The sequence below is a fragment of the Culicoides brevitarsis genome, chromosome 2 (assembly GCF_036172545.1).
Source record: "Culicoides brevitarsis isolate CSIRO-B50_1 chromosome 2, AGI_CSIRO_Cbre_v1, whole genome shotgun sequence".
Taxonomy (NCBI): domain Eukaryota; kingdom Metazoa; phylum Arthropoda; class Insecta; order Diptera; family Ceratopogonidae; genus Culicoides; species Culicoides brevitarsis.
Window position 1 is genome coordinate 38,992,811 of NC_087086.1, and position 18,467 is coordinate 39,011,277.

An 18,467-nucleotide genomic window follows, 5' to 3' on the forward strand; every position below is an offset into this window, starting at 1 on the left:
ATGTGAGAAAATGAATGAATGCGCGTGTTTGGGTGTTTTATCAGTAGACATCTAATCCAGAGGAAAGCCTTTTATGATATTCGTCAAAAATAAAAATATCTAAAATATTTCGAGGTAAGTTTAATTTTAGGAGAAAAAAGAAATTTTTATTGTTTTATTGTAATGATAAGGAGATTCTGTAAATAAATAAAAGATCTATAATTAGATTTAAATTTGTTTTGTAAATAAAAGTTTGAATTAGCTAAATGGCGATTTTCAAATTTTTGTAACGGTAATTTTTTGAAATGACATTTACGAATTTTTTTTATTAAATTTTAATTCGTGTTTTATTAAAAAAAAAAAAATTCAAATATAAAAAAAAAATTAAAGTTAAAATTAAAAAAAAATTACTTCAAATAATTTTTGAAAAATATTAAATTATTTAATTTTTTTTTCTTTCAATTATTTTTTTAATATTTTCAGAAAAAAAATTATAAAATAAATTAAAAAATAATTTTTTAATAATTTTCAAAAGTCTTTATTTTCAAAAATTTTAATTAATTTTTAATTTTTTTATAGGCATCAAAAGCTTCACAAAATTTCGTTATCGCCAATTTAATTGTCGCAACTTCATGGAATGCAATTGTCAGTCGCATGCAATTTTTGAACAATCCTTGTGCGGAAAATCTCGGTCCTGGAATCGCAACGACGCCAAAATTCTTCCTGCAAAACTCGTTGAACTCCAAACAATTTGTGCCTTCGGGAAATGTGATCCAAATAAAATATCCTCCTCGCGGCGCTTGAAAATCGCAACTTGGATCCAATTTTTTCTTCAAAATTTCACAAGCAGCTTCCATCCGTTCTTTATATTTCGCGTAATAAAGATCCAAATGCCCATCCAAGAGTTTCAATTCGATGAGACTTTGAACGATTCCCGTCATGTACCCGTTTGCGCATCCGCCGCTCCTCAAAACGCCGCTTTCCCGAAAAATATCCGCAATTTTCACAGGACACTCCATCCATCCAAGTCGAATCCCCGGAGACAAAATTTTCGAAAAAGTCCCGTTCGAGATGACATTTCCGCGATAATTTTCATCTTTCACATCGTCAAACGCGAAAAGTCTCTTTGGCGGAGTCTCCGTGTCGTAAGACAGCACATTGTAAACATCGTCACACGCAACCAGCAAATTATTGTCTCGTGCAATTTTAATGAGTTTTTTGCACGTCGCTTCGCTGTACAAGACGCCCGTTGGATTGTGAAACGTGGGAATTGTGTAATAAACGCCCCAGAACGGCTTGTCGTTGCTCGGTGTGAATTTCCGTTCGGTAACGAGTTGCTCAAGGGCATCCAGATCCACGCCGTGTCGCGTCGAGAACGGAACTGCGACAATTTTCATCGTGTTAAACTGCGAAATGGCCTCGAGTGCGATCATGTAAGTGACTTCGTCGACAAAAACGAACGCGTGCAAGTCGAGGAGTGTCGAAAGGATCAAATGGAGACCTTGGGTAGCGCCGGTAGTGACAACGAGATTTACGGGGTTGACGTTGGCGTGATAGCGACGCGATAAAAAGTCGGCTAAAACGGTGCGGAAATCGATTCTACCGATGGCGGGTCCATATTGGAAGAGGTATGCGTTGTTTTCGAATTCGTGTTTCTGAAAAATAAAATAAAAATAATTAATTTATTTTATTTAAAAGTTTCAATATTAAATTTATTTATTTTTAATTAATTATTTTCATAATTATTTTTAATTTTTTAATTAAATTTAATCTAAATATTTTTATTATTTTTTTTTTCAAATATTTTTTTTTTATTTAGAAAATTTAATTAAAAAATTTTAATTTTTTTTAAATTTTATTAAATTTAATAATTTTTTGAAAATTAATTTTATGAATTTTCAAAACTATTTTTTTTATTTACAAAAATAAAAATTTATTTATTTTTAATTTTTTTTTTCGATTTAAAATTTTTTTATTTACTTAATTTAAAAAAAAAAATTCATGAATTATAAGTTTTTTTTTTTTTTACAAAATTCTTTGAATTTTTTTTTTTTATATTTTAAAAAAGTTTATTTTGTTTACCTAATTTTTAAAAAAAAATTTTAATTTCAAAATTATTATTTTTTTTTATGAAATTTTAATTTTTATTTGAATTATTTTTTTTGTTTAATTTTAATTTTTTTTCAAATTTTAATTTTTTTGTAAATTTATCAAAATTTATTTTTTGAATTTTTTTTTTACAAAATTTTTAATTTTTTTTTTTTTAATTTTTTGAATTAATTTTTTAAAAATTTTTCATGTATTTTTTTAAAAAAATTTCATGAATTGTCAAATTTTATTTTTTTTTTAAATAATTTTTTTTATTTTTATTACCATTAAATTGAATTGAATTGTCAAAAAAAAATAAATTTTTATTTATTTAAATTAATTTTTTTATTTAATTCTTTTTATTACAATTTCAAAAAAAATTTTTTTAAAAAATCATGAGTAATTTTTTTCAAAAAATTTTAATTTTAAATTTTTTTTTTCAAAATTAAAAAAATTTTTCATGAATCTTCAAATATTTTTTTATTTTTTTTTTAAATTAATTTTATTTAAATTTTTTATATTTTGAAAAAAAAAAATTTGAATTATCAAAATTTATTTTTTTTTGTCATGAATTTTTGAATTTTTATTTTATGATAATTATTTCATGAATATTTTTTTTTTTTAATTTTTTGAATTAACTTTTTTAAAATTTTTTAAAACTTTTTCATAATTTTTTTTTTACTATTTTTTTTCAATTTTTCTCATAAATTTATTTTTTTTCAAAATTAAAATATTTTAATACATTTTTAATTTTTCATAATTTAAAAAAAAATTTTTTTTATAATTTTTTAAATAAATTTTAAAATTTTTTAAATTATTTTTTTATTTTAAAAATTTTTTATATTTTTTATAAATAAATTTTCTTGAATTCAACATTTAACTGAAATTTTCTAAAAATAATTCAAACGTCATTCCATTCGAGATCGAAATATCATCCCGAAAATTCATTTCTCGATGACAGCTCGAATGAACAAACGTTTCTATTTGTTTTGATTTTACCTCAAAGTCACTTTTCTCCCTCAAAAAATAAAATTTTAATTTAATTCCTCAAAAAACCATCCGAAAAAATCCTCAAAAATGGGTTGGGGCGATCCCGAAGACAACAAAGGCACCTTCGTGTGGGGCAAAAAACTCGAGAAACAAGGAATCAAAAACATTTCCAAGAAAGAACTCGAACGCATCAATCGCCGCAAGCAACAAGAAAACATGGAAGAGCTGGAAAAAATCAAAAAACGCCGCCTCGAAATCGAACGACAAAAGGCAGAACGCGAGGAAGAGGCTTACCAACAGCAACGCATGAAAGAAGCCGCACAATTTGACGAATGGCAAAAACAGGAGGAAAAATTCCATTTGGAACAGGCAAAATTACGAAGCAAGATCCGGATCAACGATGGCCGCGCAAAACCGATTGACTTACTCGCGCAATACATTTCGGACAAAAGTTTGGAAGAATCGATCGAAATGCAAGTTCACGAGCCGTACACGTATCTCAATGGCTTGAGCATTGACGACTTTGAGGATTTGTTGGTCGACATAAAAGTCTACAATGAGCTCGAAAAACGCGTAAATGCCGAATATTGGGAGGATTTGACGATAATTTGCGAAGATGAGTTAAAAAAATTACGAAAACTGGAGCAAGAAAAGTCCGAATATCGGGCAAGTAGACGCGAGGGGATCCACGAGAGCGTCGCAAAAGACGTCACGAACATTTTCAAGGGTAAAAGTGCGGCCCAGTTGCATGAGTTGCAAACGAAAATCGAACACAAGATCAACAGCAAGCTCGATGGCGTCGATATCGGGTACTGGGAAAGTTTATTGTCCCAACTTCGAGCTCATATGGCTCGTGCTCGCTTGAAGGACAGTCATCAGAGGAATTTAAAGAAAAAATTAGAACTTTTGAAGCGCGAACAAGAAGAACAAGTCATCAAAAAAGAAGAACCTCAACCAGGCAGCAGCAAAGAACCTCTTCCGGGACCTTCGCAAGTCCCCGACGACTCTTCGCAAGACTCCAAACCCGCATCCGACATCGAAATGGAAGACGACTCGTCCCAAGAAAACCCCGAAATGACCTTGCTCGAAGAATGTTTCGCCAAATACGAAAAAGGAAACTACTCCCCGCGATACATTTCCTTCGACGACATCGAACCCGGCATGCAAATCATCCCCCAAGACATCGACGAGCAAAATATCTGCGATTTACGCGCGAAACTCTTCGAAAAAGAAGACGCCGAGCAACTTTACAGCAAAGAAGAACTCCTCATGCGGAAAGAAGCTCGCAAAGGAATGGGCGACGACGAAAGTCAATTTTCCGTCGAATCGAGACTCGATGAACAAGTCTACCTCTGGAGCGATAAATATCGCCCGCGTAAACCGAGATACTTTAATCGCGTTCACACCGGCTTCGAATGGAACAAATACAACCAAACGCATTACGACATGGATAATCCGCCGCCCAAAATTGTGCAAGGATACAAATTTAACATTTTCTACCCGGATTTGATCGATAAACAGAAGACGCCCCAATATTTCTTGACGCCATGCTTCGACAATCCAGATTTTGCGATATTGAGAATCCATGCGGGACCGCCGTATGAAGATATTGCCTTCAAAATTGTGAATCGGGAGTGGGAATTTAGCTATAAAAGGGGATTCCGATGTCAGTTTCATAATAACATCTTTCAGTTGTGGTTTCATTTCAAGCGTTATCGGTACAGGAGATAAGATTTTAGGCAGCGTGACTTGTGTTTTGTATTTTATACTATGAGAAGTTGTTTGTTTACTTTGAGACAACAATAAAGATAGTGACGATTAAAGAAATCTATGTGTCAGATCATAATTCCATATTTTGATTAATTAGTTTTTTGAAATTTATTTAAAGAGTGCCTTTTTTCATTGAAATTTTATTTTTTTTCTCAAAATTTTGAACTTTTTGTTTTTTAAAGCGCCCTCTGTTGACTAAAATTTAACTTTTTATACAAAAAATTAAATTTTTTTAATAAAGCGCCATCTATTGCGTAAATTTTCATTTTTTTTTACCATATCTATTGACTTTACTTTAATTTTTATTGAAGAAAAATTAGATTTTATTCAATAAAACGCCCTCTATTGACTAAAATTTAACATTTTATACAAAAAAAAATTAAAGATTTTGTTTGATAAAGCGCCATCTATTATAAAAATTTATTTTTTTGTTTGAAAAGTTAAGATCTTAGTTCAAAAAAGCGCCTTCTATTGCCCATAAAGCGACATCTATTGAATAATTTCTATTTTCGTTCGAAAAATTTAAATTTTTTAAACTAAAAATTTGTAAATTTTTATACCAAAAGTTAATTTTTTTTTTATAAAGTGCCCTCTATGGACTAAATTTTCAGTTTTAATACAAGAAATACATTTTTGTTGTAAAAAGCGCCATCTATTGACTAAAATTTATATTTTCGTTTGAGGAAATTTGGATTTTTGTTTAACAAAGCACCCTCTATTAATTTATTTTTTTTTTAATAAAGCGCCATCTATTGACTAAAATGAATTTTTACACAAAAATTTCAAAATTTTTCAATAAAACGCCATCTATTAAATAGTTTTTTCATTTTTTTGTTTGATAAATTCAAAAATGTGTTAAATAAAGCGCACTCTATTGATTAATTTAACATTATTGTTCAAGAAATTGAGAATTTTTTTAATAAAAAGTCCCTTAATTGACAAAAAATTACATTTTTCTTAAATAAAGCGCCATCTATTGACAAAATTTTCATTTATTTTTTTTTATTCTTATTTTTTTCACAAAAATGGAAATTTTTCTTAACTAAAGTATTCTTTTTTGACTGCAAATTTTGCTTTTTATCACAAAAAAATCAATTTTCATTCAAAAACTTTTAAATGTCTCATTAAAATTTCTTATTTTTGCCAATTCATCTTAAAAAAATTTCCTTACCATTCGATGTTCCGTCGCTTTCAAGAACAAATTACTGCATTCCCGCAGCAAATCAGGACCCGGAGCTCCCGCACTCAAGTTCACAACATTCCCTGTCTCGTAAACATTCAATTCCGTTCCGTCAAAAAGATGTTTTTGGGGCACTTCTGACATGTTTGGTAGGAGAGAAATTACTTTTTCTCGGAATTCTTCAGCTGTTTTCGAGGAAAGAAGAGAATTTACTTGTGATTTGTTTGACAATTCACTGTGTACTGCTGATTATCTGTGAAACAATGGCAGAACGAGACGTGAATGTGATAGTAACGAGAGACCTCATACAAAGACAAAGAGATTAATTTTGTGTATGGTTGTCTCGTTTCTTTTCATTCATAAAAAAATTTTTCGTACCTTCTTGTACTTTTTGTTTCATAAAAAAATTATAAGGAGTCATGTTAAGAACGTGCAAGTAAAGTTTTTATGATAGTACTTCAAAGTTGATGAAATATAATTTTCAGTTTAAAAATTAATTAATTTTATTTTATAGCGAAATTTAATTAATTAATTGAAAATTTATGATTTTTCGAAGAGTTTAAATTTTCAATTAGTGAAATTAATTTACATTTATTCGCGGTTTTAATTAATTTTCAATAGAAATCGTATAAAATTCGATTATTAAATTATATTTTTAATTAATATTTAAAAGCGCCATCTATTGAGTAAATTTTCTAATTTTAAGGGTACAGCGCCCTCTTGTGACAAGAATTTCGTTTTTTGACTTAAAAAAGAAATTTTTTTTAGAAAGAGTCTTTTTGTAGATAAAATTTCCATTTCAAATCCGAAAAATTAAATTTGAAAATTATTTACACAATTTTTCTTCAAAATAGTATATTTTTGTTCAATAAAGCGCCATCTAATGGCAAAAATTTATTTTTTTACATAGATTTTTTTTTTTAAATAAAGCGCCATCGTATGATAAGATTTGCAATTCTTCAGAAATTTCGTTCAATAAAGCGCCATCTGTTGAGTATTTTTTTTAATTTCAAGTATTAAGCGCCATCTTGTGATAAAAATTTCGTTTTGTGGCTTAAATTTTTTTTTTTGTTTTATAAAGCGCATTTTAGTAAATAAAATTTTATTTTCATATCCGAAAAATTAAGCTTGAAATTTAAGAAAATTAAATTATCCTTTTTACATGAAAATAAAAAAAAAATTTGTTCGATAAAGCGTCAAATAATGACAAAAATTTTACTTTTTTATACAGAAAATTAAACAAAGCGCCATCTTAAGATAAGATTTGCAATTTCTAATAAAAATTATTCAATAAAGCGCCCTCTGATTAATAAATTTGAAAATTTGAGTATTTTAAATCGCCATCTGGTAACAAAAATTAAAATTTTTAAAATTAAAATAATCTTTTTATTCAAAATTAAAAAAAAAAAATTTTAAATTTAAATTTCTTGTGAAACAGCTCAAAAAATTTTTTTTCATAAAAAATATTTTAACAAAAAAATATTATTTAAAAATTGCAAAGGTTCATAAGCAAAACTTTCTCAATAAAAACTCAATTTCACACAATTTTTTAATAAAATTTTCTTTAAAACGACAAACTTTATTGAAAAATTTAATAACAAAAAAACTTTTTTTTTCAGTTTTTTTTTTTATCCAATCGACCTTGACACATAACGCCATAACGACTTGTACTTCCGCAATCGCTTATCGTGCAATTCCGAAACTGTTTCCTGTATCATCGTTTGACGACATCTTCCGCAAAATTGGCTCGTCAGCGCATGCAACGGCGATCTGTAGTAAATGCAGTCATTCGTGTTCTTGCTGTTCCTCCGATGGGCCCAAATGTGCAACAAAATTTCCGTAACAATCAAAATCGCCGCCGACAATTGCGGAAACATGAAAAGTGAGGGAATGAAGAACATCCGATGAGAGGTTTTGTTGTATCCTAAAATTATTGCCTTTGGAAAAATTTTTTTTTTAATGAAAATTTTTGAAAAAAAGGTAAGAAATTTTTTTACTTCTTTCAAATTAATGATGTCTTTTTTATTTGCCACAGAATAAGTCCTTTTATTCGAAATGGAGCTCTTTCTGCCGTGCTTTTTGGTCTCCTCCAAGCAACTTTTGGGCACTTGAAACGTCGTCGACTTCCTTCCGAAGCGAAAAATGTTCATATTTGGACCCGCAACGCATGGATTTATGCTTTCGCCCGTTTCCAAGTCGAAATCATTCAACGTCAGATGCACCGAATTCTCAATTTCGCCAGTTTCGTCGTTAGTTGTGCTCATTTTCAGCCCCAAAAATGACAAAAAATCAAAAGTTCTGCGTAATAAACACAAAAATAAGCAGAAAACGACCGTTTGAAAGTGTGACACGCGTTCAACTAATTAAAATTTCTGTGAATAATTTTTTTTGTCGTTCGAATTTGCATTTTTCCTTTGTTTAGGTAAGTCGTTTGTTACTCGATTTTTAATTTTGTTTCATAAAAATGATTTTTTTTAGTGTTGGTATCGTGACTTCGGACCATTAGAAGAGCAATAAATTAGTCAAGCGTGAAGGAAGTTGGTCAATTATTGATGAAAAGTGGATGAAAGACGGCAATAATTGTGGAAAAGTCGTTGAAAAGTATTAAAAGATTACGGAATTCAATGAAATCTCAGGCGGTTTAGTTGATATGTGAGGTGATTACAGTCTCAGAACAGCTTATATCAAGTGTGTATTAATTTTAATCTCCTTTTACATCGCATTAGATAGCGGCGTGGCACTCAATTTTATCATGTAGTTCGAGTTTAATTGGATTTCCATCGAAAAATAATCGCTTGAAGATGAATTGGAGAAGGAATTATGAGAAAATTGATCAAAATTTTATGTTACGAAGTAAATAATATTTTTTTTTTATTTAAAATTTTTTTAAATTTTATTTTTTTAGCATTTAAGTGACATTTACGTAAAAATCTTCATGATTTTCTTCTGAAATTTCCTTTATAATAACTTTTTTTGAACAACTCATCCAAAAAATTATCAATCCAAGAGTCATGATGATGACAAGAGAAGATCCCCAAAGTACGACCATCGAGTAAAAGTGTTGAAGTTTGAGAGCTTCTGAGTAATTTGTGACGTTTTGTAAATTTATTTCATGTTTTATTGAATTTTTGTCATCAAAGGCGCCAACAAAGCAAATTATTAACAGCACTGTGAATTTTATTTGTATCAAATTTTTTAATTCCATTTTTTATTTTATTTATTTTTTTTTTAGTTTAAAAAAAAAAGATTTTTCTTTCGGATTTTAAAGACAAATGAAGCAAAAAAAGGACAAACATCGACTTTTGTATGAAAAATATTTTTTTTTTTACATAATTTATCTGGTTGACATCCGCTTGAATAATTTCCTTTTAATTAAAACAGGATCTGAGTCATTTGTGATAATAAAAAAAAAAAATAAAAAAAATAAATAAATTAAAATTAAATAAATAAATTAAAATAAATAAAAAAATAATTTTAACTAAATTAAATTAAATTTTTATAATTATTTTTTTTTAAATTAAAGAAAATTATTTATTTAGATTTTTTAAATAATTGAAAATTTTTGAATAAAATAAATTTTTAATATTATAAATTCATTTAATTAAAATATAAAAAAAAATATTTTTTTAAAAATTAAAACAATCTTTAAAAAATAAATTAATTTAGATTTAATTTTTTTTTTATTTTAATTAGCTTTAATTTATATATTAGAAAAAATATTTTAAAATAATTTAAAAAAAACTTTTATTTAACTTTTTATTATAATTAATTTTAATTTATTTAATTTTTTTTTATTTTTCCTTAAGTTAAGACATGAAATATTTCTATAAAAAAAATATATTTTAATATAATAAAAAAATTATTTTCTTACCTTTTATTACTTATTTTATTTTATTATTTAATAATTTTTTAAAATTTTAAAAAATTAATTAAATTTAGAAATTTAAAAAAAAAATTATTTTAAATTTTTAATTAATTTTGTTTTATAACTCGAATTTGGTTAGATTTCTTTTCAATTAAAAAAAAACGAATATTTAAAAAAAATAAATTTCCAATAAAAAAAATATATTAAACAAAAAGATATTGGAGCCATTTATTAATTTATTATGTTATCAATTAATTAAAAATCAGTAAAACTGCCTCAATATATTTTTCATTATTCATTTTTTTATTTACTATAATTAATTTTTTTTATTTTACATATTAAATATTTTAATATTACAAAAAAAAAAAAAAACTTGAATGATACAATTTAAATCTCTAATTAAACATCAACAAAAAAATTTTTTTTCCTGTTCAAACAATTTTAATTTGCAACGTAAATTAATTCATTATGATTTTTGATTACACACAAAAATTAAAAAAAAGCACAATGAAAACATGTTTATTTGATTTTCTTGTGGACTTTTCACCGAATTTCATTTGTTTGTCTTCTTGTTTGTTATTTATTTAAATATAAAAGTTATTTTTTCACTAATTTTTGTTTAATTTTTTGATTACATACTCTCTTCTTATCATTTTTTGGTATTTCTATATATTTTAATTATTTATTTATTTAATATTTTTATTCACTAATAAATGCATTTAAACTATAAAGCTAAACTACGAGAAGTAATTAGTGTGATTTTTGTGTGTACAATTTTTTTTTGTTACATATACAATACAAAGAGTACAAGCATGATATATTTTTATTTATTTAAATTTAATAAGGCAAAAAACTTATGAAAACCGGACCGAATGAATTTCTCGTTACCTAGATCTTGGTTGGTTGTATTTTTTTTGGCACAATTTTCATAAAAAGAATACAATATGCAATGCAATGCCCCATATTTTTCTGCTGGAGGATATTTTTTGCATTTCATAAAGCATTTATTTCTCTCTTCTCATTTCGCTTTTGATTCATTTATACAAATTTTATACTGTTTTTATAGTGAATTATTCATCTTTTGTGTGTTGTTCACGTTTGAAGAGCGTTTTTAGCGCGAAAAATGAAAAATATTTTTAAAAAAATGTGTAAAAGTGACTTGATCGTATTTTTAAAAAATATAAAATAATAAAAAAAAAATTGTTAAAAAAATTATTTAAAATTAATAAGAAAAAAAAGTAAAAACAAAAATATAATATAATAACAGTTTTAAAATATTTTTTTAAAATTAAATTAATATATTTTATTTTTCAAAAAAATAGATTTTTTTTAAGAATTATTCGAATTAAAATTTATAAATCAAATAAATAATAATTTAAAAATTTTTGATATTTAATTTAAAATTTACAAAACAAATTATTTTAATTTTAAAATAATTTTTTAAATATTTTTTTTTTATTTTTTTAGATAATCTTTTTAAATTATTCAAGTTTAAATTAAAAACTTTGAAAAAATAATATTAATTTTTTTTGAAATTCATTAAAAAGAATTAAGAAATTCTGTAAATAGTTTATTATTTTTTTTTAAACTATATATACGAGTAAAAATTTATTTTTTTTTAAATATTAAAAAAATAATTTTTAAATTAAAAAGTTGTAAAAAATAGTTTAAAATTTAATTTTTTTTTTAGTTTTAAAATAATTTTTTTTTAGTTTTAAAATAATTTTTTTAAAAATTAATTATTTAAATTTTTTTTAACAAAATATTTTTTTAACTATTCAAATTAAAATTTTATTTTTTTTAAATAACAAAAATTAAAAATTTTAAAGTTTTTATTTTTTTAAATATTTTTATTTTTTTAAAATAAATTTCAAAGAACAGACAGACCAAAAAAAATTTTTTTAATAATTTAAAAAAAAATGTTGTTGATATAAATTACAATAAAAAAAAAGTATAGTGAAGGTTATATATTTTGAGAGCACACATTTAATTTTCATTAACGACTTTATTCTTTTTTTTTTGTTCCATCATTTATTTTTATCCTTTTCATCTGAACAATGATGAAAAAAAGCACGCTGGGTCATAAAATTTCAATATAATAAAAAAATATCATCGTCAAGGTATGATAATAACTAGAAACAAGAGAAAAAAAATTATATTAAAATAAAACAAGAAGTACTTGAAAGCAACAGAAGACACACAAAAATTGAATAAATTTCACGCCAAATACATTTTTCTCTCCAACTGCCATCAATTTAATGAAGCATATATTCATTAGATGTTGATGTTTTGCGCTTTGCCATGAGACGGCCTTAAATACCGCCGTTCTCATGATAAATATCGTAGCCCGTTTTCAGTTGCGACGTTAAATCGTCGGTACGCTCCGCTGATGTCGTTACATTATAACCTAATCCTATTTCATGGTATCTAACTGGATAAGTGAGCTGATTACCACGATCCCAAGAGTACAGTTCCTGCAGAGAAAAAAAAGGAAACGAGAACGTTGTTTGTTTGTGTTATTATTATTAATATGATAAAGACGCACGTTTTTTTGAATTTTTTTAAATGAATATGAGGCAACTTCATTAGAATGAAAGAGAAGAAGCGACACAAAGAAAAATAAATAATTTTTTTTCATCTTCCCTTATTGCCTTTTACGGAGAAAAACAAAATATGAACAACACGAAAATTGTTGTAATCTCGCATCGCGCTATGAACTTACATGTGAGCAATTGATATAAAGTACGAGGAAAAGTTAAGCCGAAAAAGTAAACAGGTAACCAAAAACGTGTCAGTTTTTCGTGAACGTGTCGAGTTACATGGGAAAAATTAGTTACAAGGCACTTTTGGCCCCGAACGTGTTCTCAGAGGTGAGTTTTTAACTTTTTTTTGCTATGAAAATAAATCTCAGTATTTTTAAAGGAAAGTTTATCTCGCCGTGGGTCTCGTGACTTATGAATAAGAAATGATGCAAATTACCTGTGAATATAATCATGATCTTCTAAACGTTTTTTTGGGTTGAGGAAGGAAGAAAGTTTTTAAAGTAAGTATAAGATATTTTTTTTCACGTCAGAAAAAAAAAAGTTTTTTTTTTGAAAGACTCGACGTTTAAAAATTTGGTAAGTGACTTGAGCGCATTTTTTTAATAATGATTTTTTATTATTTTTTAATTTTTTGATAATTTTTTTATTATTTGTTAATTTTTTTAATTAATTTTTAGATTTTTTAATATTTTTTTAATTTATTAATAATTTTTAAAATTTATCTTTTTTTTTAGGTAACATAAAGATTGAAAGAAATGAAGTTGAGATTGTTCATTCCAAATTATCTCAAAAATATTTTGAATTATGTTTTCACGTAAAAAGGCGGAAGGTTATGGGTCGAACAGTCTTAAGCTCTACCCTCGGCTCTGCCATGGCAAAATAGTTGATTAAAAATATTGGAATAAATTTGAAGGAAAAGTAGATTGCATAAGAACATGAGAAATGTGGAGTAAAAATTATATGAAAACCAAACGAAGAGATCGACCAGAGGCTATTCTTGAAGTTCTACTTTACTACTTTTATTTCTCTTCAAAATCAAAAATTACATATTGACGCCGAGATTTTTAAAAAACATTCAAGGAAAAAGATTGCAGCTCCGTAAAAAAATCACATGTTATTTTGGTAACCTGTACAGTTGATGATTCTATACGATCGAAGAAAATGAAAATGAGGCTTTTTAATTTTGTTTAAGAGTATTCTATCCGCAAATATCATCATTAACTACTATTACTGTCGTTATTTGAACCACAAACATAAAATTCTTATAGCAATTTTAGATTTATCTTTCATTAATAAGAATATTTTATATGAAATCTTAATTCAGCCTGAGACATCCGTTCTATTAGTTTGACTTTTTTTACATCCTCTTCAATTTAAGTTAATTTTGTTTTCTAAAATTTTTTTAAATTAAAATATTTTAGTTCATTTAAAAATTTTTAAATTGATATTTACAGGAATGACAAAAATTTCACTTAATAACAAAAATAAAATGTAGAACAAACAGACAGACCCAAAATATCCCCTTTAATTTTTTTTTAAATAGAAACGCATTTTAAATTTCAAGTGAAAGTTTACAACATCCCCAATCGCTTTTCTTCACCTACTTTATAAATAACACAGCTATTTTTTACACACGTCGCTCCATCCATTCTGAGTAAAGCAAAGTCAAGCCACGACTCGACACTCTTCCTGAAGTTTATTTATTTATTTATTTATATAAATATTTTTTTTGTGCTGTGATATAAAATATTCCTGTTTTATCAGATTTTTTATTTTTTATACACGTACTTCGTTCGCTACCACACATAGTTGATCTTAGAAGCGACTGACTGAGCGACAGACAAAGTAAAAGACTTAGGCAATAAGAAAAGATAAACTTTTGATGTTTCCCTTATGCATAATACATATAAATACCTTATTACGATGATTGTAGCCCACTGTGGTTGTTGTACGGAACGGATTTGTAAATGCTAAACTTACATCCTGGATATGTGTGTGCGATGATGAACGAAGATATGGAACGAAATAAAGTAAAAAGTGAATAAAAAAGACGGTTTCAAAGTTTTTTTTATTATTGTGCGATGATTTTTTCTTCCAAGTATGTCAAAGAAACGGAAAGAACTTTACAATAGGGGCTAGTTAGATTGTTTATGTCATCCTAATCTTCGTAACAAGTTCGTTACAATTGATTCCCAAAAGGAAAATCCATTTATTTACTTCTGTAATTCGAAATTTTATTTTCCAGAAAGCTAAATAACGGTCCAGTTCGTTAGAGCGAACGAGAATCATTTTTCTATTCAATTACCGTCGAGTGCTTCGCGTCGTCATCGCATATCAAATTTCATCAGTGAAAATAGTGAAAAATAATAAAAACAGACACTCACCAATAATCGATTCTGATACAAGTCGAGAGCCAAACGAATTTTTGTCGTGCGTTCTGTGACGGAATCGATGCCATACAAAACGCCACAAACGATAAACATTTCACCGAGTTTATGATGATTAATGCTAATATTCCAACTGTATTCAATCTCCAAGTCGTTGGCGTTCAACTGGAATTAATGTTTATTTTTATTTTATTAAAGCACTTTTTTTCGTGTACCTTCGTTCACAAGTCTCGGTGCAATTGTGTGTGAAACGAAAACTTTTTTTTGCTTTTGGAATTTTAGCGGAGCAAAAAAGGCAACAATAAAAATAAAAGAGGAGGACAGTTTACGCATAATAATTTACAGGATCAAAATAGTTTTTCTATTATTATCTTTGTGTGTCAGAGAGAGCTTGCAAAAAATTGAAATAGGCAGGAACAACTTTTTTCTATTGGCTAAAAGGGAGACAAAATTTGATACCTTAGTTACTATTGTGTGATTCGAGTCCTGCGTGCCATATATCACCCATAATCCATTGTCGTCCACAGCTAAAAACGAAAATGGAAAAACAATGTAAGCCTTTGTTGTTGATATTTTACTCTAATTTGGGAAAAATTGTAGTTTCGCAATGAAATTTTTGAAAAAAGATTTTTTAGAGGAATTTAAATAATTAATTTTTTTATTTAATAAATTATTTTTTTTTTTAATTATTTTTAAATTAAATAAATTAAAATAAAAATTAAAAATTTTAATTATTTATTTAATTTAATTTTTTTTTAAATTTTATTAATTATTTTTTTTAATTTTAGAAAAATTAATTTAGAAGAATTTTTTAAATTTTGATAAAAAAAAATTAACTAATTTAATTAAAATATTAATAATTTAAATAATAATTTTTAAAAATTTTCTAAATTTATTTTTAATAAAATTTAAACTTAAAAAAATTAAATTTATTATAAAAAATAATTTTTAAATTAATTTTTATAATTCAATTATTTTTTAATAATTTTTTATAATTAATTTTTAATTTTTTTTTAATAAATTATTTAATATATTTTTTTTAATAATTAATTTAATTATTTTAAGTTTAAATTTTTTAAAATATAAATTTAGAAAATTTTTTAAAATTATTTTTGATTTAAATCTTGAACTTCTTTCTTAAAAAAATTTGAAAAATGAAAATTTTTACAGAAAATAAATTTTTATTTTTTTTTTAAATTTTAAATCCTTCAAAAATAAAAAAAAATCTTAAAATCTTCGATTAAAATTAAAAAAAAAAATTTATTATTCAAAATATTTTTTTTTTATGAATATTTTAAAAATTTAAATATAAAAAATAAAAAATTCTTATTTAATTTTTAAAAATATTTTCAGGTTGCGAAACACAAATTTCCCACAAAACAACTCAACATGGTCCATTTTGATACACTAATAAATATGATGCAACATTTTAAATCCGCATGGCTTGAAAACTTACCTAAATCGACGTAATTGTAGTCGGTTGTGTAGAGATGGTGCGTGCCATTTATATCCAAGCCTCTTAACTCCCTCGATGCTGCACGTGCATGGAAATAGAAGAAAAGACAGAGTTCAGTGTTGAAATCTATATCGAGACACTCGCTTTTTGTCTTTTTGGAACAAACAAGACTGAGTGTGGGATGCAAATACAATTAAATGGTCATTGTTTTTGAGTTAGGTCCTTTGTAATTTATTTACGATTGTGAGACGGAAATTTTATTTATATTATTTATATGAATGAGTTTCGGAGCATTGTTGGGCAAAGGAGATTTTTGGGCTTTTATTGTGATAAATTTCAATAGTTTTAAAGTTAATGGCTCAGTAATTTCTGGTTTCCTATGAGGAAATAATGTTTTCCTCAGAAATTTTCAAGTAAATATTAATTTTCGAATGAAACAAAGGAAAATCCGCTTAAAGCTTCTGTTTCTTTGAGAAAAGACACATGCAAAGAGATTTAATTTTTGTTTGACAAAAGAGAGATTTAAATTAAATTATTTTAAAAATCGATTATTTTTTCAAATGGAAAAAAATAACTTTAATTTTTTCAAAAAATAAAATTGAGATTTAAGAAAATAAAATATATTTTTTTTTAAATTTTAAAAAAAATATATTAAATTAATTAAATAATTAAATTACCTGTTTAAAAAAAATAAATAATTAATTTTTGAAATAATAATAAAAAAAAATTACATTTTTGTTTTTATATGAAAAGTTCAAATAATTATTTTAAAAACTAATTTAATAAAAAATAATTTATTTAAAAAAATAATTTGAATTAATTTAAAAAAATTAAATAAAATAAATAATAAAAAATTTAAGAAAAATAATTATTTTAATTAATTTAATTTAAAGTAATTTTAAATAATTTTTTTTCTAAAAATTTTTTTTAATCTAAAATTTTTTACAAAAAAAAAATTAAAAATTTTAAAATTGAAATTTAAGAAAATTAATTTAATTTTTTTTTTCATTTTACTTTTGACTTTTACCTATCTTTATTAAAAGTTTTAAAAAATAATTATTATTTAAAATAATTAAAAATTAATAATTATTTAAATAACAAAAAAAAAATAATTATTTAATTTTCTAAAATTCTTTTATAATTTTATGAATTTTAAAAAATTTCTTAACATGTTTTACGAAAAAATCTCTTGAAATTCAAATTTTTTTAAATTATAAAACTCGTTTCAAAAGAATTAATGACCTTTTTGCTTAAATCTTCTCATTTTTCTCACAAAAAAAAAAGAATCTACTGAAATTATGACAAATTGTCTTTGCATCCCTTTCCCAAATCCCGCACTGATAAGCTCTTAAGCCCACTTAACCCAATGTTTATCCGAAAATGAATAACACAAGCTCAAGTCCTTAAACCAAAATGATATATTATCAAACAAAACACTAAAAAAGGTTGCTCACCTGATTGTCGTTCCACGGCAATGTCGAATTTAACGATTCTCGGCGTATCTCTCTCGTTGTAGTAAAAAGATCCGTTGTAAATGACATGAGCATTGCCCTGCAAATGAACAGCAAAAAAAAAACATATTAACGGTCAGAAACACGAAATTTAAATAGTTTTAGGTGTAATTTGTACAAATAAATATTTCATGAGGTCATGCAAAAAGTTTTCCCCTGAATTTTTTATGAAACAAGGAAATAAATGAATAAAGGGAACTTTTCGAACCAACTCGTCACAATCAAACATAAATTAATAATTATCATCATCATCATTATTAAAATATTATTTATATATTTTGGTATAAACAGGCAGCTTCGCACAATATTTGTATGTCAAAACAAATCTTTTATAATTTAAATTATTTTCCTCTCTCTCTGTCTCTTTGGTGCTCCATGAATGACACAAAAGGTAGATTGGATATAAATATCTATTTATCGATGCATTTATTAAATTATTTCTGTACCGATATTTTATGCAGCATTATATTTGGAATTCCAAATCGTGTGTGTTTTTGCTGCTGTGCATGGATCTGCGTTAATTAAAACGAAATTTTAATTGAATAATGGACAAACAAATGTGCTTTTTGGGTGTCTCTCGTTCTAAGTTCAGTGCAAATGGCAAAAAACAATAAAAAATTGAAATGTAATTGATTTATTTATGGCTTAGTTTTTTTTTCGTTGTTGGATTTGTTTTTAAATATTTATGGGAAAAATGC

The 18,467-nt window shown here is 25.4% G+C and overlaps 4 protein-coding genes and 1 long non-coding RNA gene across 5 annotated transcripts in view; 2 read left to right on the top strand and 3 right to left on the bottom strand.

The window, feature by feature from the left end:
• Positions 1-531: 531 nt before the first annotated feature.
• LOC134831656 (uncharacterized) lies at positions 532-6,227 on the bottom strand. Its single transcript, XM_063845450.1, has 2 exons — positions 5,999-6,227; positions 532-1,634 (listed from the first exon to the last, which is right to left on the bottom strand). The coding sequence occupies exons 1-2, from the start codon at positions 6,149-6,151 to the stop codon at positions 537-539; spliced, it is 1,251 nt and encodes a 416-aa protein (XP_063701520.1). The 5' UTR covers positions 6,152-6,227; the 3' UTR covers positions 532-536.
• On the top strand, positions 3,073-4,945 carry LOC134831655 (splicing factor Cactin). Its single transcript, XM_063845448.1, has one exon. It carries the CDS (start codon positions 3,145-3,147, stop codon positions 4,786-4,788), a length of 1,644 nt encoding a protein of 547 aa, XP_063701518.1. The 5' UTR covers positions 3,073-3,144; the 3' UTR covers positions 4,789-4,945.
• A 1,312-nt stretch (positions 6,228-7,539) lies between the features above and the next one.
• On the bottom strand, positions 7,540-8,346 carry LOC134831825 (uncharacterized). Its single transcript, XM_063845647.1, has 2 exons — positions 8,005-8,346; positions 7,540-7,944 (listed from the first exon to the last, which is right to left on the bottom strand). Exons 1-2 carry the CDS (start codon positions 8,269-8,271, stop codon positions 7,636-7,638), a joined length of 576 nt encoding a protein of 191 aa, XP_063701717.1. The 5' UTR covers positions 8,272-8,346; the 3' UTR covers positions 7,540-7,635.
• A 154-nt stretch (positions 8,347-8,500) lies between these two features.
• On the top strand, positions 8,501-9,165 carry LOC134832081 (uncharacterized). Its single transcript, XR_010162037.1, has 3 exons — positions 8,501-8,664; positions 8,734-8,852; positions 8,913-9,165. It is a non-coding gene; the product is annotated as an uncharacterized LOC134832081 (long non-coding RNA).
• Positions 9,166-12,115: 2,950 nt separating this feature from the next.
• The window catches only part of LOC134829117 (uncharacterized), a 45,480-nt gene continuing 39,128 nt past the window's right edge, over positions 12,116-18,467 (bottom strand). The window contains exons 19-24 of the mRNA XM_063842113.1: positions 17,713-17,809; positions 16,259-16,336; positions 15,262-15,329; positions 14,800-14,967; positions 14,330-14,398; positions 12,116-12,346 (exon numbers count right to left, since the gene is read on the bottom strand). Of these exons, the coding sequence (XP_063698183.1) occupies positions 12,185-12,346; positions 14,330-14,398; positions 14,800-14,967; positions 15,262-15,329; positions 16,259-16,336; positions 17,713-17,809 (642 nt within the window). The 3' untranslated portion in view covers positions 12,116-12,184. The remainder of the gene's footprint in view (positions 12,347-14,329; positions 14,399-14,799; positions 14,968-15,261; positions 15,330-16,258; positions 16,337-17,712; positions 17,810-18,467) is intronic.

Coding starts and splice junctions, on each gene's coding strand:
- LOC134831655 (XM_063845448.1), top strand. CDS start 3,145: ATGGGTTGGGGCGATCCCGAAGACAACAAAGGCACCTTCGTGTGGGGC.
- LOC134831656 (XM_063845450.1), bottom strand. CDS start 6,151: ATGTCAGAAGTGCCCCAAAAACATCTTTTTGACGGAACGGAATTGAAT. Junction 1,635..5,998: donor AAGCGACGGAACATCGAATG/GTAAGGAAATTT, acceptor TTTATTTTTCAG/AAACACGAATTCGAAAACAA.
- LOC134831825 (XM_063845647.1), bottom strand. CDS start 8,271: ATGAGCACAACTAACGACGAAACTGGCGAAATTGAGAATTCGGTGCAT. Junction 7,945..8,004: donor ACATCATTAATTTGAAAGAA/GTAAAAAAATTT, acceptor ATTTTTCCAAAG/GCAATAATTTTAGGATACAA.